Consider the following 25,192-nt stretch of genomic DNA (forward strand, 5'->3'; position numbering starts at 1 on the left):
GCTTTCCTTTGTTTATTAGGAAATGTGCCATGTACACAGCCAACAGTTTACAGATTTAGTGGAGATGGTGCAAGAAACTGGCTCACTTTGCAACAATTGTCAAACATGTGAATGTCATTCTTACAACCACAGCCTTTAGCACCAAATTTCTCATTCTTCATGTATATACTGGGTCAAACCACAGCTGTACCAGCTTGTGTATGCTGCTTTTGAAATGAATCAAAAGTAAGTTTTGGAGCACATTTTCACATACCCTGCACATGATTGCTGCTTGAAGCATTTGTCTGATTTTCTGATTTAGTCTGACTTTTTCTCTAAAAAAGCAAAAAAGCCACTAATCATTTTAATGTTCCTTTTGAGACTTTTTGTTATTGCATTTTTTTTTTCAATTACACGTTTTATTTAAGAATATATAATAAATGGATTGTTGCAGGGAGTTTTAAGTGTACATTTCTTGGATTGTACATATTTTCACCACTAGAGGGCTGTAGACACCAGTGTCACCTGGATGGGTGAGCTGGGAATTTGTATCGGTGTTTGCATACCAACTTATAGTGTGTCCATTTTATTGTCTCTCAGAGAGGACTGTGTGATGTGTCAGCTTTGTTGTTCCTGCCAAGTCTGATCCTCCCCCTTCTGTTGATGAGATCATTGAACTTGTTCACCTGGTACAAAAAGTTGGGGGGGCAGGGGGAGCACACACCTCACATCTGTATAATTTAAGTCTAATTTAAGTGTATAATTAAAATCCTGCACCATTCGGTCACAGTGGTGAGTAAATATAGGTATTGATGATGGTATTGATATGCAATACAACAGCCTTTAACTGAAAATGATGATCAATACTTGCATGTTGCTATATGCCACAAGTGGTGAGGGTCTGTCAAAGTGAAACTAGACGGGCCCAAAATCTTTGAATCCACCCACGCTACTTGCCTGATCTAACGAGACCGCAAAAACACCACACTTCCCCTTTTTGTTTATTTTTATTTTACATGAAAAGAGAAATATCATATTAACAACAAAAGTGTAAGCATATCTGTGAAATCTGTTTCATGAACCTGACACCTGCAGTATATTTCCTATATGTGGACTGAAGCTGGCGTTTTCTAGTCAACCCAGATTAGGTGGTATTTTTTTTTATGGGTAATACTAGTGTATTACAAGTGCGGCAGGGCAACTCTTATTCATAAAGCACTTTCAGTGTGTACTTGTTTTCGCTGTAGCCTACTACTAACCACACACTGGTGCAACTGAAGTAGCTTGAGTTAGACTATTATGTCATCAAGTGATTGCACTCTGTCCAGGCTGCTTTCATCATGATCAGCTATCACTATTCTCTCTTCGCTTGCTTGTAGGCTTGCATGCTTTCTGCTTATATCCTTGTGTTTGAGTTGCATACATCAGACCTTTGTGCCACAGTTGAACCAACCAAGACTAAAGGTTACATAATGTCCATCCACGTCCAGCCGTTATGGGCTACTGCTGGTTGTGTAACACATTACAGCCCTGGACATAAGAAGAGTCATATTCATGAGTATTTGTAGACATGCATCCATTCTGAAAAGATTGCTTATTAAAGTCTGACGGGTTTCCCCTTACGATAATTCCCTCTGGCCATCCTGTGTTTGGACAAAAGCCAAAGATTGTTATTGCTTGTTATTGTTATTGGTTGTTATTGCTACTGTGTGTGACCACTGGCCTCTCTCATGCATGTCCTTCCAAGGTTCATGGCTACAGACAGCTGCTATTATTAATAAAGCTATCATTTCGTACGATCCTCCATCCCTTGTTTACATCTACTATCCGCTCCCCTCAAAGCACGAAAAGATGCTGCTGGTTGTTTATCACAGCTCCAGTGTGGTATCGTCGTGCCTAAAACGTGGAGGCGAGGAGGAGGGGGCGGTAAAAAAAAAAAAAAAGAAAAGAAAAGAAAGAAAGAAAAAGAAAAGAGAAAACAGCTCGGCGCACTCGACAGCAGCCAATCAGCAGTGTGGTTTCTCTTCAGCATCTCAGAGGGACTGAACCATCGGGTAGTCTTGATCCCAGGCAACAGGGAGGGAAGATAGTTGAAGGCTCCTCGTCGCTTAATTATGATTTTGTGAAATCCGCGAGGAGCTGGAGGATTACGTCACCAGGTAATTAAAACGATTTGTCGTATTTACTTCATAAAAAAGAAAAGATACAAAAAAACGTTGCTTGTTTTGACTACACGGTAGACCTGCATGTTTTCACAACCTGGAAAAAATGATTGCCAGCCTTCACTGATTCATGTGATTCATATGGGAGTTGTTTTGTTTTTTTGCAAGTTTCTGCATGTCTTTCCTTTTTATTTAGAATTTCCTGTAAAATGATTTATTTTGACACTGCTCGATTCGCGCATACCTGGGCTTTACCTAATGTTCCGGACAGGCAGACTCGCAAGGGCTGACAATAACAAACGGATCACGTGGACGTGTGAATCTGGCGTTTGCAAGTTTATGTAACACGTTTCGCTCAATAAACGCACTCGGACTCTGTGGTTTAAGCAGCAGCTGCAGCCATGTCCACTGATATAAACAAGAGCTTTTTCCCCGCTCATCCGTTTATCCTTTGAACGCAATGAGAGCGAGAGTGGAAGCTCCGCTAATAAGCACCATTAATGGTTAGAAAAAAAGAAAAAAAAAGCTGCTGGGCTACGAGTAGGTAGTTACATAATTAGGCACGGGAAGAAAAAAAAAAGATCTGTGTCATAATCCGATGCTCAGCTCTGCTTAATTTTAAATGAATACAAGATAATCACATTAATATGTCCAATTGCGACTGTCTGTGCTGGTATTAGGTTGTAGTTTTGAAGGAGCCATTAGTGCATTATTTTGGAAGCAGTGTCATTAAAGCACTGCGCGAACACAATATGTTTAATTCCTCTCACCTAATGGCGCTGCTGCCATTGGTTGAATTAGGTATGGCTGAGAGGAAGACACAGTCACTGAGTTTGTCCTAGATTTCACTGTGTAGGTTTTTATTGCACTCGACCAGGAGCCTTTGGGTTCTGTCGCAAACAATTAATCTCACGGTGTAAATCATCTTATTTTGTTTGTGATGACTCAAATTTAGGTCAGATATGCAAAGTCAGTGGGATTTTTTAGACAGTGAATACAAATCAAACTGGAGGATAGCTGGCACTGGTGCGCTCTGCTATATTTTTATGTTTCAGCTGAGACATTTGGTTGCATTTCCACGAGATTAAAAGACTCAAAAATGAAAAGTTATACAACACAGTCTACCCCTTTAACTGTACTCCCTTCAGAATGAATTTTGTTGCTGGCTCAACAGGCCTTTCTCCTCATGAGCCATGTCAGGGACACTTCTGCTGTCTCTGGCATCATGTATCCTGCTCCAATGTGGAGCTGCATAAGGATCCCTGGGCTTTGTTATTACCTCCATTTGCTGCTGCCAACAATAACCACTGCGTCGTGTTTTAAACATCTTATTTTTCTACAGCGTAATGCTTGCCAAGATCTCTGGCTCACAGAGCTGTTCAAGTGTTTGGGGAGGCGAGGAATGACAGAGACAGCGTGGTGGTGACCTCAGACCTGGGCTGCGGCATGCTAATGTCATGTCCTCTCTCCTTGTGTGGAGAGTGAGGACTGGGGACTGAACAGACCGGGATATATTTAAGGGGCTGTATTGAACTTTTTTGAAGAAACATGGGGTTGTTAGAACTAAACAAGCGACTTGAGCGTGGGGTGAAGCCCTGAGCAGACACTGGGGTGGTAACAGTTGACTGACATGGTCACATTCCAGAGCAGCTGCCTGGAAAGGATAGGTGATCTAGATAGAAAGCAGATGGGATCCCTCCATGCCCACTCACCATGATGGCATGATGAAGGAGTAGGTTACAGACACTGTCTTCTCTCTCTCTTTCTCTCTCTCTCTCTCTCTCTCTCTCTCTCTCCAAGACACATATACACATCACTCTGACAACAGTGTCATCATTTTGTGACTTAAACACCATCTGCCAAAGTAACAGATTAACACCAAATTTTTCTCCCTCTTTTTTTTTAATTTTTTTATTGCCTGCATGCTGTCTGCTGTCTGATCTGCTCCCTTGAGAATGAATAGAATGTTCCACTCGTGGCAATGTATTGTTGCTATGAATAGATGCAGTTCAAAATGGGTCGATTTATAGTTAAAGCACTCATCTGTGCAGTGTATTGCCAGAAGGAGAGTGTATGTAAGCATGCTGTCATCCAGTAACAGATTTGTCTCTGGAGATCTGCCCTTAACCAAATGGCTTCTCATTTGTATGTGGCAAAGTGGGACAAAAAAAATGGCACAAGGCAAATTTGATCTGTAATGGTAATGTTTGTCTATTTTTTCTCTATCGGGCCAAATCCAAGAAAAGGCAATGAAACAAAGACTTTCAGAGGGCCACATTTCAGTTCATCTCAGTGTGTTGTGCTTTATCCCAAATGAACTCTGTGCAGTGTTAATTTTATGTATCATTTGAGGAGGCTTGTTGTACTGAGTACTTGGGCACTTAACACTGCTGACAATAAATTCAAGGAGGACAGTGAAAGGATTCCTTTGTTTCTGTTAGATTTAGTCGCTCTCATTAAAGCACAAAGGAAAACACAGTGAGCAGCTAGTGTACTGAAAGGATGTGGATCTCCACAGAGAGTGAGGTATATAATGACAGTACCTCAGTGTCGCTGCTACAGGAAGCAATCGCAGAATTGCTTAGAGTATTATGAATTTTATGTAGATTATGTTATGTCAGTTATTAACTGTATATTGAATTGCAATATAGATAGTAAAAATCTTGTTTCAAAAATAAATTTTGATAATCAGCAATTCCTTTAAGGACTTTTTCAAGCTTTTATTTGTTTATTTATTTAATTTTGGAGTGAACATCTTTTATAAAGTCAATATTTTTAGGCTCTAGGAAACAGTACTGGATATTTACAGACTATTACCCCTAACCGGTCACGGCAGGTGGCTGCCTCTCCCTGAGCCTGGTTCTGCTGGAGGGTTTGTCCTGTTAAAAGGGAGCTTTTCCTTCCCACTGTTGCCAACTACTTGCTCATAGACAGTTGTTTGATGTTGAGGTTTTCTGTGTATTATTGAGTCTTTACTTTACAATCTAACAGCGCTATGTTAACAAAGATAAATTCAAATTAAACTTTGAAGTAATTATATAGCTATTATAATCAGTATTTATACTACTATTTAGTTGCATGCCTACATGAAGTTATATTAGTTCCATGAAGAGGAACATCATTGATTTGTTACTGTGATGGGCTGCCTAATCTTGAAGAATCCATCTCAACTTATTGAATTAGCTATTATTCAAATAGTTAAATTCAGACTTTAGGTTATCTGAGTCACAGATATGCTGAAAAATGTTTTCAGCTCCAGCATGTTTTCAGTTTTAATCCTACCTTCATAAACACACACCTGGTTTGTGAGCTTTGATATGTTCTTTTTCTAAAACTTTGTTGCCTATTTTCTGTTTGATATAATCAAAGAACCAGTTGTCTAGGTGATTGTGGGCAGCGTTGTCCTGTTTTCATGTTTCATTCTAAAAAACAGTTTCAACCTGATTTCAGCATGGTTTAAAAGGTTCTTACTTCCCCTTCTAGACATTTTAATGCCTAAAAACTTCAAAGCTGGTATGTCCTGACAGCTCTTGATCTGACTCCCCTTCTGCAATTTTAAGTAAAATCCCATTCCACCTCACCCTGGCCTCTCCTTCCTGAAGTATGGACACAGGTTGAAAATGTGAGGTAGTAAGTCTTGTCCACTATAGAGGACACTGAATGAAAGTTTTGTTTTGAAAGGAGTAAAATTACAATCCATTTCTGAAATTCAATTAAATCAAAGTTAAGACTCTCAAATTGAAGATACAATTTGATTTTGAGCAGTAAAATCATGATAACTTAAAAAAATAAATAAAAATAAAGTAGCACTCAGCATTTCCACCACATCCCAACAGTGCTCTGTTTCAGTGTGGAGGTCATTTGAGTACAGCAAACTCATTGTCATGTTCAAGAAACCAAGTTGAACTTTGTGATATGTCACAAAGTTCAAATCTGTGGTCTCTAAATGATACTCATTTGATACTAAGAATCCCAAAGTGTGCCAAGGAAATATCACTTTCCACTAACACTACCACCAGCTTGATCCGTTGATAAAAGGCAGGATGGATCCATGTTTTCATGTTGTTTATTCAAAATTCTGACCCAACCGTCTAAATGCTGTAACAAAATCTGAGGCTCATCAGACCAGGAAACATTTTGCAATCTCATATTATTCAATTTTCATGGGCCCATGAGAACTGTACCTCAGTTTCCTGTTCTTAGCTGACAGGTGTTGCACCTGATGTGGTTTTTTGCTGCTATAGTCCCTCTGCTTCAAGTTTCAGCTCGTTGTGTGTTTAGATGATGATGCTGTTCTGAATGCCTCAGTTGTAACCCAGGAATTATTGAGCTATTTCTGTCAGCTCACACTAGTCTGGCCATTCTCCTCTCAATATAACCTGACTGATGTCAGGCAATTTCAGCAGATGCTTACTGGATATTTCCTCTTTTTCAGACCTTTCTCTGTAAACCTCAGAGATGGCTGTGTGGGAAATCCCAGCAGATCAGCAGTTTCTGAAATATAGAGATCAGCTGATCCGGTACCAACAACCATGCCATGTTCAAAGTGACTTAAATCCCTCCTTTTCCCCATTCTGATGCTGGTATTGATTTTCAGCACATCTTCTTGACCATGTCTAAAAATGCACAAATATTTATATAGGTGATATAGGCAGGATAATACATTACTTCAGTAAAAATGGTAATGATTTTCTGTTCTCCTTAATGGTGACGAACTTTATTGGTAATCCATTGAGACTTCAGCAACCTCAATAACTCAGTCTCAATTGTCTTGGCTGGAGACCTCGATGACATATGACTACAGAAGCCCCTGCCATCAATAGTGGTACTCTGCGATGTCACCGTGTGCATGCGTGAAGAAATGGCATGGGTCAGACAGAGAAGCCACTTGCCTTGGACAATGGGTTCCCAGTGTCCATAGCTGTGAATGCTATTATTCAGACACATTAATAATCTCTTTTTCCTCACAAAGATTCAACATTCTGATTATAATGGCTTTATGCAGTGTCAATCTTTTAACTTTTGTACGTATTCAAGCATCGACCGTCCTTAGCTAGGCCCCGTTTGTGATTGTTAGCTACAGGATTGTGGAAACAAAGCCCTTCATATTGCCACTGCCACTGGGGGAGCGTAAAAGCACTTCATTGGTGACTCGAGGGAGCTGCTTAAACTTTGTTAGCCAGAGCAGACGGTTCGAACCACAGGACGCAGCATCCCGCTCTGGTTTGGTTCTCGTTTGTATCTTTTTAAAACCGACGTGAGTACAACTTCTGGCAAATTGTTCTAGAGAGTTTGTTTGGGTGTACTTTGCAATGGCAGCACTGTTTCTTTAAGGATGCTGAGCTGAGTATGGGAACAGCTGAAAGGTGAGCAGAAATGCATCATCCAAACATAATGCAAGGTTTTGTCATATTTATAGAATGAAAAAAAGAAGGTTTTATTGGCTTTTTTCTTTTTGTCACTCCTTTGTATGTTTATGTAAAGCTGACTTGAGAAGAAGAATTTGCTGCTGTGGCTGCTGATACATATGCAAATCTGACCGATGTGTTAGGAGAGACTGAATGAAGTGACGACAGTGGAAAGATGTGTGTCCTCACAGACTGTAGAAAGCAGAAAGAAATTTGTTTTTACTGATTATAAGAAGGATTTTGACCTTGTATTAGTAGTATGAGCACCACTTTCAGTTTTTATGCTGCTGGGTTAATTGGTTTAATTAAATTTCTCTCCCTCTTACCCCTCCCTGACACTCACATCTGTACACACCTATAACATTAATCACTTCCATTCTGATCTCTCCCACAGCACAAAGAGAAAAGAAAAGTTGGCTAATCAAGACACTGCACAGAGGGAACCAAATTCCTGCACAAACATGGCAGACCAGAAGTAAGTAGTTTTAGCTGTAGTGTATGACACTATAAGTGCTTCCAGTCCACAGTTATGTGTGTGGGGCTGTGTGTGTGTTTTATACACTCTTGTTTCTTGATTTGTGTGACACTGAATTCCAGAGATCTATTTATAACTCTCACTTCTCTACCAGAACCGTGATGTCTGCCCATTCACAGGCAGTGTGAGCCCTTTTTTTAAACAGCACTTTATCTTAGAACAGATTTATTTTTTCCAGAAAATCCTCCTCTTCCTTTCTGGTATCCATGTTTAGGCTGTACGTTTCTTTCCTCTCTTATCCGATGATTGTGATCAAATCCATGAGCTTTTCTTGTAAATGGAAAATATTACAGGGAATTATTTATGTTTCTTGATGCACAGCCAAAACCTCACATGCTGCAGGGGCTGCTTTTCCCAACTCACTTAATTTCTTATTCTTTTACAGACCTCCACTGTTATGACTATTCACAAGTCTGCTTAGAAAAGAATAACTTCAGTGCATGTACACTTGATCTCAGTAGCAGTAAACTTCCTTTTATACTTCTGACATCACATGGATAACCTGATTATTTGCTATTTTACCTTCCAGAGACAACATAGATGATTTTAAAGTCCAGACAGCTAAGCACCCCAATATGACTTCGGCCCCATTACGGCCGCATAGTGAACACTCTAAAGACCGGGCATCCAAGAGGCTTTCGACCGAGTCCAATGGGACTAGTGACGGTGGTGTCGGGTCATCTACACCGGTGGAGATTACTGCTTTGGAAGAATCATTTCGACGCTTCGCCATCCATGGCGACACTCGTGCAACCGGCAAGGAGATGCACGGCAAGAACTGGTCCAAGCTCTGCAAGGACTGCGGCGTGATCGACGGCAAGAACATCACCCTCACTGACGTGGACATCGTCTTCAGCAAAGTCAAGTAAGAAAGACACCGACATTATTGCACACTAAGGATACAATTTCAGTTTGGATTAGTAGAAAGTCTTTTCCATCATATTTGGGTTTTACCTTTCAATTTGCAATTGAATGTTCAAATCGCTTAGCTGTTGTGTCGCGACAGAAGTGCATATTTTATTTATTGCATTTGTCATTTCGTAGATGATTGTTGGTAGAGAATTGCAAACATTTAGAATTGTGGTTCAAAGAACATAAAACTGAAAACTATTTCATTTCTGTTTCAGAACAGTTCAAAGAACTAAATTAATGTTTTTAGCAGGCATCAGCCTTATTGTACAGTAACTATGAACACATGAAGGGCATCTAGCTAGGCATTATTAAACTAAACTTTAGTCATTAATAAGTAAGTCAGTCACGATCATCAGTTTATAAAGCCATAAAAATATCATAAACAACTCCAAGGCTCGGTTTAGCAGTTTCTGAATTTCATGTTATGTTTCAGAACATGCCATTCTTTCTTTTATTAAGGAGACTTGTAGTATTCGGTTGGTCAGAAACAGCAGCTAGAACAAAATGCCAGGATGGCTCATCTTATATTTCCTCAGGCTGGGCTGATTCACCCTTTACTGTGACCTCAATATTATTTCGCCATGGGAGTGAAAAAAAAAAGTCATCTGCACAGCTGTGCCCATGTTTACCAAATGCACCAAAAATCCGGATGCTGTCTAGGCTGGTAACACTTTTAAGGTGAGCGTACATATGATCCACGGCACATTAAAAATGAATATTGTTCCAGTGTTGTTCACACACAATACGGGACTTGTGTGCAGTAGCACAGAGTAAAGCTGATGTAAGGACCGGGGTTTTTACAGCATCGGTTTGTGCGACCACGCGCATGGTTATTTGGAGTTTTCATTCATATACAGAGAGGCTTTGAACTTGTTTCATCCTGGTTGAATGATCTGAATAAGGATTATTACGCAAGACGGCACCAGAATTGCAGAGTACGGCTGGGAGCCACACTTCATCGTGTCTACAAGAATGGAGAGAAAAAAGATCTACTCAGGAATCTCATGTTGATTTAGTGGATTTTCCATCTTCTACCTGCATATAACTGTAGTCCAATCTAAGTCATTTTTCGTACACATTTACTGGAAGAGATTCCAAGATTATACAGAAATAGATTGTTAAACACATGGATGGATATTGAAATGCACCTATCACTCTCTTAGTCTGTCCACTTCACAAAGTTGTCTAAAGATGGAAATGGGAGGGTGGAAAAAATGGATAATCCTGTCAGACTTCAGGTAGACTTAGTCCAAAACAGTATTTTCTTTGAGCACAAGCACAGCAGCGAGAATAATGGCGAATCAGTCATAATACATTCAATGCATTTAAGGGTTAAAGATGCATTAATAAAATATTCCTTCCTATTTCAGCTGTCTGTTTATACAACAAACAGAAGAATCATTTTTCTGAGCCAACCACATCGACACCTTTGCTGCTGGCATGGCAATTTGTGTTTACATTTACAAATATTTTTCTTGATAGAATGAACTTAGACTGTGAGTCTTGTTTACATCCAGCTCTACTTGTGAGCAGTATTTTGAAGTGTGCAAATAATATGATGGCCCAAATTTTAAGGAACAAAGTATGCCCAATGGCTTTTTGCACATTTTTCTTACCAGTAATTCTGTGTAGTCTCATTAGGTCTCTGGATATGTGTGTGTTTGGTGCGTGAATTTACAGGCGCCGTCATCTGATTCCCTCGGGTTCTAATCCCAGGTGGTGCAGCAGGCATTTCTGTCAAGACTCACAGCTCTGGAGTGTGATCCAGAAAATATTACTGTAAAATGTGAAAAAAAAACCCATGTGGTGTTTGTATACCTAGGCGTCACCGACAGGATAAACAGAGATACAGTTCTGGGGGAAGGGCCCTTTTTCATGTAGTTTCTGACTCCAGGCACAGCTGAGTGGGGGAGGGCTGGCATTGCAAGAGATGCAGATCATCACTTTCCTTTTAATCAGTGTTGGAGAATGTATGCAAAAAATATTAAAGATCTTAATGAGGACTGGCAAATCACAGTATGGCTCAGTGACTCACTATTTATTCTGGATATGGAGGTCTGCTGCACCACGTTAGGTCTCTGCTATGCTATGCGCCTGCTTGGATCCCGAATGGTACAACATAATCTGAGATAGATTCATTAATTTGTAACGACATCTTATTTCCAGGGCTTTGGTTGTATTTCCCATAGCCTGTATATAAAAGATGGGTATAGCCACCAAGTCAGAGAGTAGTTTCTAAATGTTTTGAGGCCTCGATCATTCTTGCATCATGTTTTTTGTTTTTTAAAGCGAGGGATGGGACTATATTGGGATAAAGTTTGTAGTATTTTTATGTTTGTGTAGATACTAAGCTACCCAGAGTGAAGAATTTTGCGGATGCAACTCACGCAGATGTGTGTAGTCCTTAAAAAAAAAAACACCGGCACATAGCTTGATGTGCTATTTGTAGACCAAATACTGATTGACTGAAAAGTAGGTCTAAACATGAAAGATAGTGAAAGCAGCTTTTTGTTTTTAGGCCTTTTTGTCTTTATTAGATGAAGAGATGCGATAAAGTGGGGAGAGAGAAGCAAGCGCTTCGTGTTGGAGTCGAACCTGGGCTACTGCATTTAGCCCTGCAGCATATGGTCGCTTGTACCTAAAAAGGGGTTCATCACAAAGAGGTAGAAGCATAAAAAAAAAAAAAAAGAAAGACCAGTAAAGCAGCATGAGAAGCACGTTTTAAATTCAACACTGTGTTTAACTTTGGTCTTTTTCGTGGCTGGCTGAAGGACGGGCAACAGCAGAAACAAGAGTAACGTACAGACAGGTTGTTTCCAAAGACTCTATTTAAAAGGCTGACATAGCTACCGTGACATCATCCATAGGCATCTGATAAGCCTTGAGATAAGTGGTTCTCGTTTTCATAAAAGAGGATGTGAGGGGCAGTTCTGACTGTGAAACTGCTCATGCATTTCCTAACGACTTGTCAGTCGCAATTCATTAGCCAATGTACATGCCACCGATAACCCTCCCTTTTGATACATAGTATAACCAAGATTTACAAAACAGACTTAATTTTTATCAAGTGGCTCAGACCATAAACCCAGCAGGGAAGTATTTATAGAGATCAAGTCAGAGAGCCATTTTTCACATAGGACTGGAAGTCTTTTTGCAACCACAGCTATCGCCATGTGGTGTCCTTCAGATAAGAATGCAGGTTTAAGGCAACTTACATTGGTTGCATTGTGCAAGCATTGGTTTATAACAAACGGACAGTTGTTATAAAGGGAGACTTGGCTATAGAGTTAAAAAACTGCGTTTTCACAAGTCTGTAACCACAGTTAGCCAGTTTGGCATTTTCACACTGAAGCCTAAGGGGTTTGACTTACTGTTGGAGCCAGCCTCAAGTGGCCTTTACAAAAAAACTGGCACAGATGTTGAATTCATGTTTCATCCCTGGAAGTCACTGCTTGGTTTCCTTATTAGTGAATGTGATCATGGGTAATACATATGCATATATTCCAAATGGCTGATATATGTCAAGAGACAGCAGGTCAACTATCAGTGTCCCTGCCAAAAATAAGTTAGAACCCTCTGACTTCTGTCCTTTTCAACCTCATGACAGCCTCGTTAGTTTCTCATCTTCTGTTTATTTGCACAGATTAGCCTTTTGTATTCTGTGAGGAACTGAACCGGTCAGTGTGGGGAGGTCTGCAGAGAGGAAACACAGCTATGTTCCTTGCACAGGAATGGCAGTTTAAAAGTCCAGTTTCCCCTCTGACAATAGACAGCATGGAACATACTCGGGGGGGGGGATGAAGCTCCCAAATGTTCAACACTGATGGATTGCCCAAACAAAACCAGTCACTGAACAAGTGAAATTAATAATAAACCAAAACATCTCTGTTTACTGTAGCTTGTTTCTATGGCAGCAGGTTGCCAGGGGAGACTGTGTGCTTTATAGGCTGTTGTTTAGGTGTTTAAGTTTATCACCACAGTGATAGCAGTTTGTGTTTGTGTTACTATGAACTTTTCACATGGAAGTTAAAAATGGCAAATGGCCATTTAAACAAGTGGAGCACTTTCAGATGGAGAAAAATTGATGTGGTGCAGGATTTTCAGTTCATAAAAGCGGTTTGATCCTCAGATAAACGAGAAGTCAACACCCTTCCAGATACATGGCTGAACTTAGCAGACAGCTACAGTCAAACAAATTTGGGTCTAAGTGCGTGAGTCGAACACATTATGATGGATGATTTTAAGAGACGGCCTCAAATGCAAGTTACACTCTGTGGAGTTGCTAAGGTGACACATAAGTACTGAGACACACTGGGAGACGTGAAAGTTTTCCCATTGTTTATCTCAATAGGATACCATCTCCATGCTGTCTTACATCTGCCACATTAAAGTGATCACACATGGCTGAGTGTAGACTGTGGACTGTCATCTTAACCTCAAACTGCTCTGAAACGCATTAGTACTTGGTACTATGGAGGACCTAAATTCTCAAAATTGCAAAACAAAAAGTCAATAAGAAAATGACTATGCACCAGGAAAAATAAGTCAATATAAGTATTAGTTTAAAAAAATTCATTAAAAAGTTTAATTTTTTCATTTATCTGCTTTTATATTAATTTCTCAATTAGTTTACTTTCTTGTTTAATACTACAGGCTATTTTCAGCTAGACTGGCTCATTTCACCTGACTTGTAACCATTTCTGTTGCAAGTCTTTGAATGACCAACCAAAAGGACCAAAGGTGAATCAACAACACTGTGACTGATAGCTCCTTTATTACCATACTCAAGTAAAATATGCCAAGGGGAATAGCAAAATAAAATAATGAATAAAATGCAAAACCAAAATAATACAGGTATTTTAGACCTAGCAGGTCTTAACATGAGGTAAAAATACAGCCTCAAATGAACTATAAAACACGACATATCTCATTGTGTCATTATTTATTTAATAAAGGGCCAGGATGGATGCAAGTGTTTGAAACTCTACACCCTCCCTGCTTTCATAAGAATTAAGAGAGTAAGGTGCTGGTAATCAAATGCACTTGATAACAGATCATGAGCAAGTATGACCACCTCCATAAAAGCAGAAGTTTGTTGTTCTGGTGCATTCAAATGTATTACCACAATGCCAAGGAGGAATGCACAGCTTAGGTTTGTAAAAATGGATCTGGACAAACTGTCTGGACCTTTGGATAGATGAAACCAAGGTGGAAATCTTTGGCCGCAATTCACAGCGCCAAACTAAACACAGCACATCAGCACAAATACCTCATACCACTTGCTACCATACTTTTAGATGGGTTTGATTTTGGTCTTAATTTTTCAGTTGTCGGCTCTGGGGCACTGTGCAGTCAATGAGTGGACCATGAAATCATCTGTAAAATAAACTAATCTAGAGGTAAATGTGCAGCCATCTGTCTGACAGCTAAAGTTTAGCAGAAACTAGGTCATGCAAAGGGACAATGTTCCTAACCACACTAGCAAATCTACAAGAGACTGGCTGAAAAAGTCAAATGCCAGACTTTCAACCCAACTGAAATGTTGTGGTGGGACCTTGAGAGAGCTGTACATAAACAAATGCCCGCAAACCTCAATGAAGTGAAGCAACATTGTCAAGATAAGTTCCTTCACAATGATGTGAGAGACTGATAAGGTCACACAGAAAAACGATTACTTCAAATTGCTTTTCCTAAAGGTGGTTTTACAAGATATTGAAGCCTGGGGTGTGTACTTGCTTGCTTTGATGTTTTGGCTTAGGTTTTGTTAATTCAATAATGATTTGGTGTAATACATCATGTATTGCTGTAAATCTTCAGTGTATTTAGGGTATTTACCTAATTTTAAGACCTGGTAAGGACTAGATCATCTTTTTCCTATGACTATACTTTTCGGGGTTAGGTAATATACTATAAAGTTGTTGAAACTCCTACTTAAATATCCATTCTTTCCTCCTATATTACAGGAAGAAATCCTGTCGCACCATCACATTCGATGAGTTCAAGGTTGCGCTTGGAGAGCTGGCCAGGAAGAAGTATAAAGACAAGACTGGAGAGGAGGCTGAGGCAGAGGTGTTCCAGCTGATCGAGGGGAAGTCACCGGTCATTTCAGGAGTCACAGTAAGATTCGATCGGAAAGATTCACAAGTTTCACAACACGTCTCCTTTTTCAGCAGTAAAAACTCAAACTTTCTTTGTAAACTTCTTCACAGAGAGCCGTCGCTTCCCCAACAGTCAGTCGTCTTACAGACACCACCAAGTTTACAGGGTCGCACAAGGAGCGTTTTGACGAAACCGGCCGCGGGAAGGGTAAGGCGGGACGAGTAGACATAGTTGACACTTCTGGATACGTTTCGGGATACAAGCATCAAGGGTCGTATGAAAAGAAGGTGACCAAACCCACTGCGGGCAGACCCGTGTGAGGGCGAAGACAAGGAAATAAACATTTGATCAACTACTAGGATGATTTTCTATTAAACGATTACTCATAGAAAGCACAAAAGCATAGGATTTCATATTTTTCCCCATCCATCTATTTTATGTGTGCGTGTATGCGTGTGTGTGTGAGAGCGAGCAAGAGAGAGAGATGTTTTTGAGTTCCTCTCTTCGTGAAGTGTGAGAACTGGAAAACTGTTTACATCTATTTTTACAAATTCATCACCAGCTGGTACATTCCTGTCTGATAGCAAGTTACTGCCAAACACTGAAGAGAACAAATGAGAGAAACTGCTTTGCTATGACTATTTAGGCTTTGTTGTTATGATAGGGCCTTGTATTTATTGAGCACAATGAGCAACATGCCAAGAAAAACAAAAGTGGGACAACAGTTTGGTGAATTAACATTTGCACTTTTTAATAGAAACATTTGTTCCCATGTTTAGCTGATTACACGGTTTAGCTTGTTTTGCCATTTCAAAGATAATTGGCACAGGTTTTTGACAGAGATCATTGATTTTTCTCTTTCGAAACCTTAAATTCATTCAGATTTCAGCATTGTCTGTTTGCCATCTGCACTTAGTAACTGTTTCGTCTTCATGAAATCTGCTGTTTGCTATTTTATGAGCTCACACTTGTCTTTTCAGTAATCTGCCTTTAGTTCGAACCAAGAAAATAGTTTTTTGGGGAGATTTTTTTGTGAAAGTTAGTCACCCCTCTCAGACTAAATATTTGTGACCTTTATCATACCTTCTTGCTTTTGTAAATACATATAAAAACAAAACAAAAGCTCTCCCATGCAAAATTTAGCAAGCTTACTTAAAGCTCTTAAACAAAACCTAAAAGGACTTCCCTGTTCCCCCCCCCCCACCCTTAGTCTTTATCTAGCTTTATCATACCATATTTTATTAAATTATACACAAACTGTTTTGCTAACATGCATTTTAAGTAATAAATTGGTAAAGAGAAAGCTCTAACCACAGATGAGATGAGCCTAACTGTACAAGATTGTATTTTTAACATTTTACTTCCTGATCAGATTTCTATACAGTAGTTCTAATATATTTGTGGTAAGATTGTGTATATTCTAAAAAGGTTATAGCCACATTAATTTAAGACACTGGCTTCAAGTTTTATTTTCTATTTGTATTATGTATTGCTGTACTTTGTGCATGTTATGTATATTGCATTTGATTCAGAAGCATATAGATGACGGTAGGAGTCTGTCATATCATATTGGAACTGCTGTGCCTGCTGTAAGAAGAGACTACTGGGTGGACTTCAACATTGTGTTGTTAAAAAAACATTAAGTAATGAAATTGTGAGACGACAAAATCTTGTATTGCTTGAAATCAATATGTATGAACCTGTACGTGTACAAAGTCAGCTAATGCTCTAATATTTATTGATAAAAATCTTCTAATGCGTACCGTCATCCAAGGCACAGATTTAACTGAAGAAAAAACAAACAAACGCAGGGATTTTAATGTTTCCTTACACACTGTATCAGAAAAAGGGAAAATTGCAAATGAGTATTATACTTTTGTAAAATATTTTTCCAGCAGAATGACAGATTCATGTCACACACTACCTGTAGCCTCAGCTGATGAAGACTCATGCATCAAGTGCAAAACTAGCAGCTATCAGTGTGTTTTTGTAGCTTGAGTATGATCCGTTTTCTGTGCTTAATGCCAAATACTGTGCACCTTTTAATGTGGAGAAACAATATTGTCTTTTTTTCCTTCAAATAACTTGTAATGTACTATTATGCCCCAGTGCATGCAGTGTGTTTTCTGTTTGTTTTTTTGTTCTTGTTCTTTAGATCTCTTTAAGTGTGTTCATGATTTGTAGTGCATTATTGAAAATAAAAAAAAAAGAAAAGAAAACATGCACGCACACCCTGGAACCTCTGCTGAGTAGGTTTTGGAGTGTCTGTTGAAACAGTAGTTATGTTCTTGCTTTCTTTTCTTTCTTTCTTTTGTGGAGTTTACTCCCTACAAGTGGTACCAACCAGCGATCTGTAACATTCATATAAAAAGAAAAAGAAGACATTCAGTTTGTGTAGCATCCAAACCTCTAACCTGGTTTGCCAGTGCTTGATTTAGTGTTAGCGAGAGGAAAGTGCATGTCTGCCTGCGCATCTCTCCAGCCCGAAGGCAGAGGTATAAATAAAGTCACAGTGCAGCTGGAATCTAGATGCATTCATTCCACTGCGGCGTGCAAAGCAGATGGAGACTGACCTACAAACAGAAAAAAAACTAAAAAAGGGAGCCAAAAGAGAGACGATCTCGCCACAGATCCAGGAAATGCATTATGACCTTTTCACTAACACCCCCCCAGAAAATCATTTGTTAATACAACAGCCCTGTCACACACTCATACACAAAGCTTCCTGAATGAATTGCCTTTCCCGGTTACTGTTTACATCAAGTAAATGCAGCTTATGCACATTTTTTAAATAATAGAAAAACTTATTAAAAAGGTATAGCACTTAATACAATTTTGCAGTAATCTGCAGTCATTTAAAAAATAAAATAATTGAAGCAGTTTATATTTGCTGGCACATGCTAATATGACACTCGGCATAGTCCTGCTTTGATATTTTTATCCTGGCGTGCATCTCTTTGTTCAAATTCTGCGTTAATGTTCCCCACTTCCCTTCAGCTCTGCTAACAAGCATTCATTTGTAGCCACCAGAGACCTGCAGAACACAAACACAGGCACATTTAAATCACAAAACCAGCCAACAAGGGGGTGAGTTGAGATTGAGATTACATCAGTTTACTCACACTGAGCATGTAGGTACAACAAAATCAAGTGTCAGCACTAATACAGCATTATCTTCTTACCTGTGGCTTTCTTGCAGCATATCTGAAAGTTCTTTGACTTTCTCAGCTTCCTGCACTTTCTTCCTCAGCCCCTCGATCTCTTTCTTCAGTTCCTCTACTTCGGCCTGAGCTTCTAAACACAAACTGGGACACTTAGTAGGGAAAGCAGCACGTTCGCCTATGTCACAGTGGCAAGTACACCCACCTCTGATCTGAGACACAGGTGAGCTTTTCATCATAGACTTCAGATATTGGCGTTCTAACTTGATGAGCTGCTTCTGCAGAGCAACGTTTTCTTCTAAAACGACCCTCAGCTGCTCGTTCAGTTTGCCCTGCGTTAGAGTGAACACTGTGAATAAAGTTTACTCTTATGGTTCTCTAAAGCTTGGTATTGTGTTTGAGTGGTGGATCAACTCACCCCCGCTCTCCGAGCTTCCTCCAGCTGAGCGGAGAGGTTGTGCACTTCAGTTTTGTGCTCTTCCTCTCGTGCTACCGCTTGAAAGCAAAGCGCATCAGCTTCCCGCTGTAAGGTCCTGACCTCAGTTTCCCGACTGGAAATATCGCTTTCCATCATGGAGAGGATCTGGACTGCCTGAGCTGAGGCCAAAAATAGAAATGATAGGAAGACATTCGTTATCTCAGGCTTCTGTAATCAGATAGCGCATTCCTCGAAACCAAAAGTCCAAACTTACACAGGAAGTTGTTGTTTTGATGCAGTGACCTCTCCCCTGTCCAGTGTTTGTCCACGAGGTTGAGGAGCATCTCCAGGGGTTTCCTATAACTACCCTGGGAAGTGAGTTCAGAGATTCCATGAATAGATGTGCAAAGGAAAACCCTGCAGATGAATGAGGAATGATTCACGATGCCATTTGCAAATCAGTAAGAGGACCGAAATAGCTGCCAACCTTTTTTTTCTTCTCAGCTTGCACAGGCTGGCTGGAGCTCCCGTCTGTTTTGTTGAAGCTGGAGTAGGTTAGTCGTGGAGGATGCAAGATGGGGTTAGAAGGGTCAGACAGATTCAAACCAGGACGTCGTGGACTGGGAGGCCGGATATTAATAAATGAGGAACTGTGACGGAGGCTTTCATCTGGGAAAAATTACAAAATGTGGAATGAATAAAGAAATCATAACTCAGGGATTTTGTTAAACACAAATTTATTCCTACCTGGATTTGGGGTAAAATGCCCTTTAGCTGGATGTCTGGTTTGTTTGGGAGAGTCCTTTTGCTTTGGGTTTCCATGAGCAGGTCTACGTTGCTCTATGTAGGGGCCAAAGGACACTTTTGGTCTTTCAGGCACTTTTATTGAGGTGCAGCTTTTTTGATGAGACAGATCTTTCATCTGTGACCCTTTGGACTCACTGTTATCTGGCGAGTTACATGTGGCACACACACATAAAAAAAATCCCAGTGATATTAATCGACCTTTGACAAGCACGTTGTGTTTAAAAAAAAAAAAAAAAAAAAACAGGAAAAGACTTCTGTCGCCACCTAGTGGTGATTATACACACTGTCATCAACTGAGGAAATTGCACTGGACAAACATACTGTGACTTAGTGGCCTCTTAGTGAACTGTCCTGTTTTCATCATGCTCTTAATAATGTTCACACTTACATTTTCATAACCACAACGTTGTTTTCATAATTGCTTACTGATAATGATTTCTTACCTTCAAAGAAAGCTTTATTCCCATAATAATTCTTCTGCTATGTCAATTCTAATAAGCTACTGACATAGAAAATACTGCACTCTCCTAAACTAGAAAAATAGGCTTACCAGTTTTAGTGAGTGGATACCTGAGGATGGATTTAGCAGTTTCCTAAAAATAAGAACAGAGTTACTTCATAATGAACTTTTATACTGTTAATGTTGTTTAATCTGTAGTAACAATAAAACCACCTGTTTGGGAGTTGAGCTCCTCTGTTCTCTAAAATCTACAGAAACTTTCTCTTTGAAACCTGAAACAGTGGATGATTTGGATTTATCAGAAGTTAAAACAAATAAACATGAATTAGTCAGGTTTGATTTTGAACTTTTTGGAGTTTGACATCTTACCATCGGCCTCCTTGTGAAATGAGTCAGAGACAGCTTCACTTTGCTTTCCATCATTTGTGGCCTCAAAGTTCAGCTCAATATCACGAGTGTCGGTCAGGACAGAAAGGCTCTTGGTTAAGCGATCAGTTAAAGCTGGTCTGCGATCACTGCTTCTGAAAAACCACAAATGACACAGCAAATGGTACCGCTCGAGCAACTGAGGTTGAGAAGACTCGTCTCGATGCATTTTCATGTGCTCCACCAGCCCGAAGATGCATAAAACTGCAATTTTTTAAATCTACTTATGATTCTGATTCATAAAACTGTCAATGTGGGCACACATTTCTGTTTCTTTTTTTTCTGCCAATTCAACATATGTACCCACGAAACCTCATCATTAAAAATGAAAAGGATCGCTTTATAGCAATGTTTTCTCAAGCCTTACTTAACCTCCTTACTATCATTTCTCGGTAGCTGCCTGTGCTGCTGGTCTGAAGAAATTCTTCTTTTATGAACAACAGCATACACTCAATGGACACTGTATTAGGTACACCTTTTCAACTGCTTGTTAATGTAAATATCAAATCAGCTGTTAACATGGCCACAACTCACTGGATTTATGTGTGTTGACATGGTCAAGGCAACTAGCTGAAGTTCAAGTGGAGGATCAGTGATTTGCATGACTTTGAAGGTGGCAAGGTTGGTGCCAGAAAGCTGGTCTGAGTATTTTTAAAATTGTTGTTCTACAACCATCTCTAAAAACTGATGCAACAGTTCGCACAGACTCACTGGATGATAGAAGATTTTAACAACGTCGCTGGTCTGATGAGTCTCAATTTCTGCCCTGACATTCAGAATTTGGCACAAAGAACATGAAAGTGTGTTGCCCTGCCTTGTATTAAAGGCTCATGCTGGCACACTTAAGGCCTCTTAGTACCAACTGAGCACCATTAAAAACAACAGCTTACCCGAGTATAGTTGCTGGTTATGTCAATCTCTTCATAACCACAGTGTATACATGTTTTGATGGCCACATCCAACAGGATAACACACAGTGTTACAAAGCTCAAATAATCTCGATCTGGTTGTGACAGTGACTTCACTGTATTGAAATGGCCTCCACAATCACCAGATCTCAATCCAATAGAACATTTGTGGGATGCGGTGGAAATGAAGAGTCACATCATGGATGTTGAGCCGACAAATCTGCAGCAGCTGTGTGATGTTATCGTGTAATATGTCCCAAAATCTCTGAAGAATGTTTCCAGCACCTCGATTAATCTGTGCCATGAAGAATGAAGGCAGTTTTGAAGGCAAAAGGGGTCCAAATCAATACTGGTAAGGTGTAACTAATAAAGTGTCCATGAGTTTATAAGAGAAAAACAGTATTTTCAAAAATATATTACTTATAAATCTGGTATCAGATCTTTATTTGACACTTTCATCAAACAGATTGAGCTGAAGCTCATTTACATTAAGGATTTTGTGTTCAGCATACCTTCGATCATCAATCAGATTCAAAGAGAAGCTCATCTGCTGAGGAAGAAGTTCTGAAGAGAACTGCATCAAGGCAGATTTACGCTCAGCATCTCTGACTGAACAGCTATCTGTAAATCAACGAGGAGAACTTATCATTTTAAAACCTGACATGAGATGAGCAAATTCTGGGCAACAAAACAACATCTTACCTAGCTTGCGCAGGCTGGGCATGGCATGCACCAAGTAAAGGCGGTACTGTGGATTATTTTTGGCCAGAGGGTTGAGCCTGAGGTCCAACTCTTTTAATGATGGCAGCTCAAACAGAACTTTCACTTCTTCAAGAGAAGGTATGCAGTTATAGTAGAGGATCAGCCTCTGTAGCATTTTTAAATGTTGCACACCCTGAGAACAAACCAATGGAACAGGTAAGATACAGACTCTGCAAATATTATTAGTCATGCAATATATTATATTACGTGATGTACAAAATATACAGTATTGGCCGATATCAGCATAAGAACATGCAGTTTTAGTGTTCAGGGTAATCTTAGGTGTCCTGCAATAGGCTTACATGGGATTTATACTTCAGTGGGTAATTTATGCACTAGCCATAACCACAACCCCCCCTGAAACCCTATGCTGTATCTTCCCTAGAAATGTAACTACATGTCAGGTCAACACAGACTGCATCTACAGTGATTAGCCTGTTCAATGCCATCATTATGAGGACTCACAAATGTCTTCAAATTCCTAGAGGGAGATTGCTCAAACTACCAAATAGTTTATACACCAGTACTGCACTTAATCATTATAAATGATTAAACTCCGACTCTTTCTTCAGTAGTAGTATAAATGGTGAATTCCATTTAAAAAAAAACAATCTAAAACTAACCTCAACTGAAACGAGTGCATTACAGGAGAGATCCAGAGATTTCAGACGGATAAAGTTACTCAGACCATTTCCCAGGTGTCTGATCTTCTCCTCATATGTCCCCGGAAGGCTCAATGTCCGCACGTCGCCTATTTAAACAAAATTAAAAAAGTAATAACTTTAAGATGTTATGGTGATGTGGTCTGGAGCAGGAAGCATTTATTGCTACGCTAGCTCTCGTTAGCTTATCTACTGATGCTTTGGCCTGGCAGAGTATCTAGCCACAGTAATTTCCAACAGCAAATGTCTGATGTCCCTGTCTCACCCTTAAAGTTAGCTGCTGATTACTCCTACATAGTGTATATATTAGCTTGGATGTAAAGTTACCGAGACACGGGTGTTTTATCCTTAATCTTTCACGTATCCACTGCTCTGTTAGTGTTGTCAAACACTTCGCCGCCATACTTTTCGAAGTTCTGCTGCCTTCACAGCCTGAAAAATAAATACCGTCCTTCCTGCTTCACTTTTGTTACTAGAGGTTAATGTATGTTCATTAAGGTCCCACTACTTCTTTTTATTTGCTAAAGTTGTTAGACTTCAGTTTATTGAGAGTTTGAGTGTACATATTCAAATAATGCAGGTTAATATTTTTTAGTTCGACCAAACATATTCAACTAATTAATGAGAGCTTTCAGATTTTTTGAAAACAAAATTGCATTGTTTCAGATATCTGTATAAGACACGGGCTCAAAAAAAGATGAGAAATAAGCAAGTAATCCGTAAAACATTTCAAACCTGATGGTCATTTTGGTTAGAATAGTTGCAGGGTTTACGAATGGCAAGGAATGCACCATTTTGCGCCTGCGCATTGCCAAATCCTTGCTTGTCACGTGTCAAAACAAATGGTCGCTGTTCCTGCTACAATTGTGGTTCCTATCTAAAGTTTGGTGCTGATTGTTTTCTCTGTTTGTCAGTGAAATTTTTGAAATTTTGACACTGTCTCCAGTTTTAATAGCTAACTAAAAACACGCTGATTAAGACTTTGTAATTTTCCTGGTGTTCTCTAGCCGTGTCTCTCAGGATCAATGGCGTTCTATGTAACAGAGTGGGTCACGTCATGTTTGAACATAATTTTGACAGCCACTGCACTCTACTCCTCTTACAAACTATTTAAGGTGGGTATCACTCAATGTAGTATCGGTGTGTGGACATTTATTTGTAGTAAATGAGTAGTTTCTGCTTTTAATAAATGATCGTAAACTTAATATCCTTGAGTTTGGCCTTCTTTCCTCAGCTATTTCCCTTTATTTTAGTTTTTTCTTTTTCTTTTTCTTTTGCATCTGACTTTTAGCAGTGAACCGTAAATTTTTCACTTGACATTTGTGAATCTATTTATCCAGCCAGTATCAAACTTGGTCATTCTATCTCTGCAGGTCCACAGAGCACCTTCAGTAGGCTTCTTTCTGCTTGGGATCTCTGCAGCAATTTCCATCTTGCATCCCTCCAGCCCGTACCTAACCTCCCTGCAGAGAGAAGCAGAATGGGCTGCTGAGGTGCTGGCTCCAGTGTTGGTCTCCTTTGATTTCCTTTGGCTCAGTCAGGACCGTAACACAGCACAGATTCTCCTCTGTGGTTCTTGCCTGCTGCTCGGACTCTCTGACTGGCTCTCAGCAGATACTCTCACAATTATGACTCGCTGTCTGGGCCTATCATCCCTCTCCTGCTGCCTGATGGTGTGTTTGTTTGCTGGTAATGCTTCAGGGGCCTTTGGGAGCACGGCCCTCAGCCTCCCCTTACTGCTGACTCAGAGGTTTGGAACAAAAACTTTTGCTCCTCTGCTTTTTCCAGCTGCTACAGAAGGACTGATGAAGTGTCTTTTAAAGGGGTCACTGTTGATAGGCTGTTGGGTATCAACTCTTGCTCTTGGCAAGTTTCTGTTGGATGTGACTGACCAAGCTGTCTATTTAAGTTCATAGAAATCTCTGAGATGTAGGTATCTATGACTGTGACAGATGTGACTGACAAACTAGAAAAGTGCAGAAATCTAATGTGCCTATTAATGTGTCAATATAATAAATAATAGCTCCAGTAATAGCTGGTTCAGCCTTCTCAAGGATTTGACATTTATCTTTTTCCTGCATCATCATGCAGCATTTTTATGGCTCATAATGAGCTTTTGGGGAGTAAACGAAACATGGCAGTAAGCATGTATGTAGTAAAGACAGTGAGTCTGTGTTACTTTATTTAAGTGAAATCTATGCACACTGCCTTTTGATAAAAACAAACATTATACTTGTGTAAATTAATCCCAAGTTAAAAGAACTGGTTAAAAAAATCCCGTGTTGAAGGTATGGGGGTTTGTTGTGGGCTTGTCTCATATCTCTACCTTTTGCTTCCTTGTCTCCTCTGACCTTTGTCTACCTGCTCTGTAAGTCACATACTGTTTCTATGTGTGTGATGATGTCTTATCCTCACCTCACTAGGAGAGGAATCAAGGATGTAAGAAATAAGTTTGCGGGTGGGGGTGGGGGGTTGTTGAGGGTGGTACCAAAA

At 39.8% G+C, this 25,192-nt stretch overlaps 2 protein-coding genes across 7 annotated transcripts; one reads left to right on the forward strand and one right to left on the reverse strand.

Annotated features, from left to right (window-relative positions):
* Positions 1–1,953: 1,953 nt before the first annotated feature.
* LOC134636656 (tubulin polymerization-promoting protein) lies at positions 1,954–17,374 on the forward strand. Of its 3 annotated transcripts, none has more exons than XM_063486744.1 (5): positions 1,954–2,138; positions 7,944–8,024; positions 8,614–8,949; positions 14,960–15,113; positions 15,206–17,374. In XM_063486744.1, the coding sequence occupies exons 2-5, from the start codon at positions 8,011–8,013 to the stop codon at positions 15,413–15,415; spliced, it is 714 nt and encodes a 237-aa protein (XP_063342814.1). In that variant the 5' UTR covers positions 1,954–2,138; positions 7,944–8,010; the 3' UTR covers positions 15,416–17,374. The 3 variants fall into 3 exon arrangements, with proteins under 3 accessions (XP_063342814.1, XP_063342815.1, XP_063342813.1); XM_063486745.1 differs by lacking the exon at positions 1,954–2,138 and adding an exon at positions 7,234–7,398; XM_063486743.1 differs by lacking the exon at positions 1,954–2,138 and adding an exon at positions 7,403–7,507.
* cep72 (centrosomal protein 72) lies at positions 17,218–23,496 on the reverse strand. Of its 4 annotated transcripts, none has more exons than XM_063486739.1 (14): positions 23,435–23,496; positions 22,661–22,788; positions 21,978–22,170; positions 21,788–21,896; positions 20,311–20,462; positions 20,155–20,213; positions 20,032–20,074; positions 19,422–19,622; positions 19,162–19,343; positions 18,949–19,042; positions 18,675–18,853; positions 18,462–18,588; positions 18,278–18,389; positions 17,218–18,129 (listed from the first exon to the last, which is right to left on the reverse strand). In XM_063486739.1, the coding sequence occupies exons 3-14, from the start codon at positions 22,150–22,152 to the stop codon at positions 18,069–18,071; spliced, it is 1,494 nt and encodes a 497-aa protein (XP_063342809.1). In that variant the 5' UTR covers positions 22,153–22,170; positions 22,661–22,788; positions 23,435–23,496; the 3' UTR covers positions 17,218–18,068. The 4 variants fall into 4 exon arrangements, with proteins under 4 accessions (XP_063342809.1, XP_063342808.1, XP_063342811.1 ...); XM_063486738.1 differs by lacking the exon at positions 23,435–23,496 and adding an exon at positions 23,027–23,106 and having other exon boundaries at positions 19,422–19,514; XM_063486741.2 differs by lacking the exon at positions 23,435–23,496 and adding an exon at positions 23,027–23,106.
* Positions 23,497–25,192: the final 1,696 nt, after the last annotated feature.

This window comes from Pelmatolapia mariae, linkage group LG10_11 (assembly GCF_036321145.2).
Source record: "Pelmatolapia mariae isolate MD_Pm_ZW linkage group LG10_11, Pm_UMD_F_2, whole genome shotgun sequence".
NCBI lineage: Eukaryota > Metazoa > Chordata > Actinopteri > Cichliformes > Cichlidae > Pelmatolapia > Pelmatolapia mariae.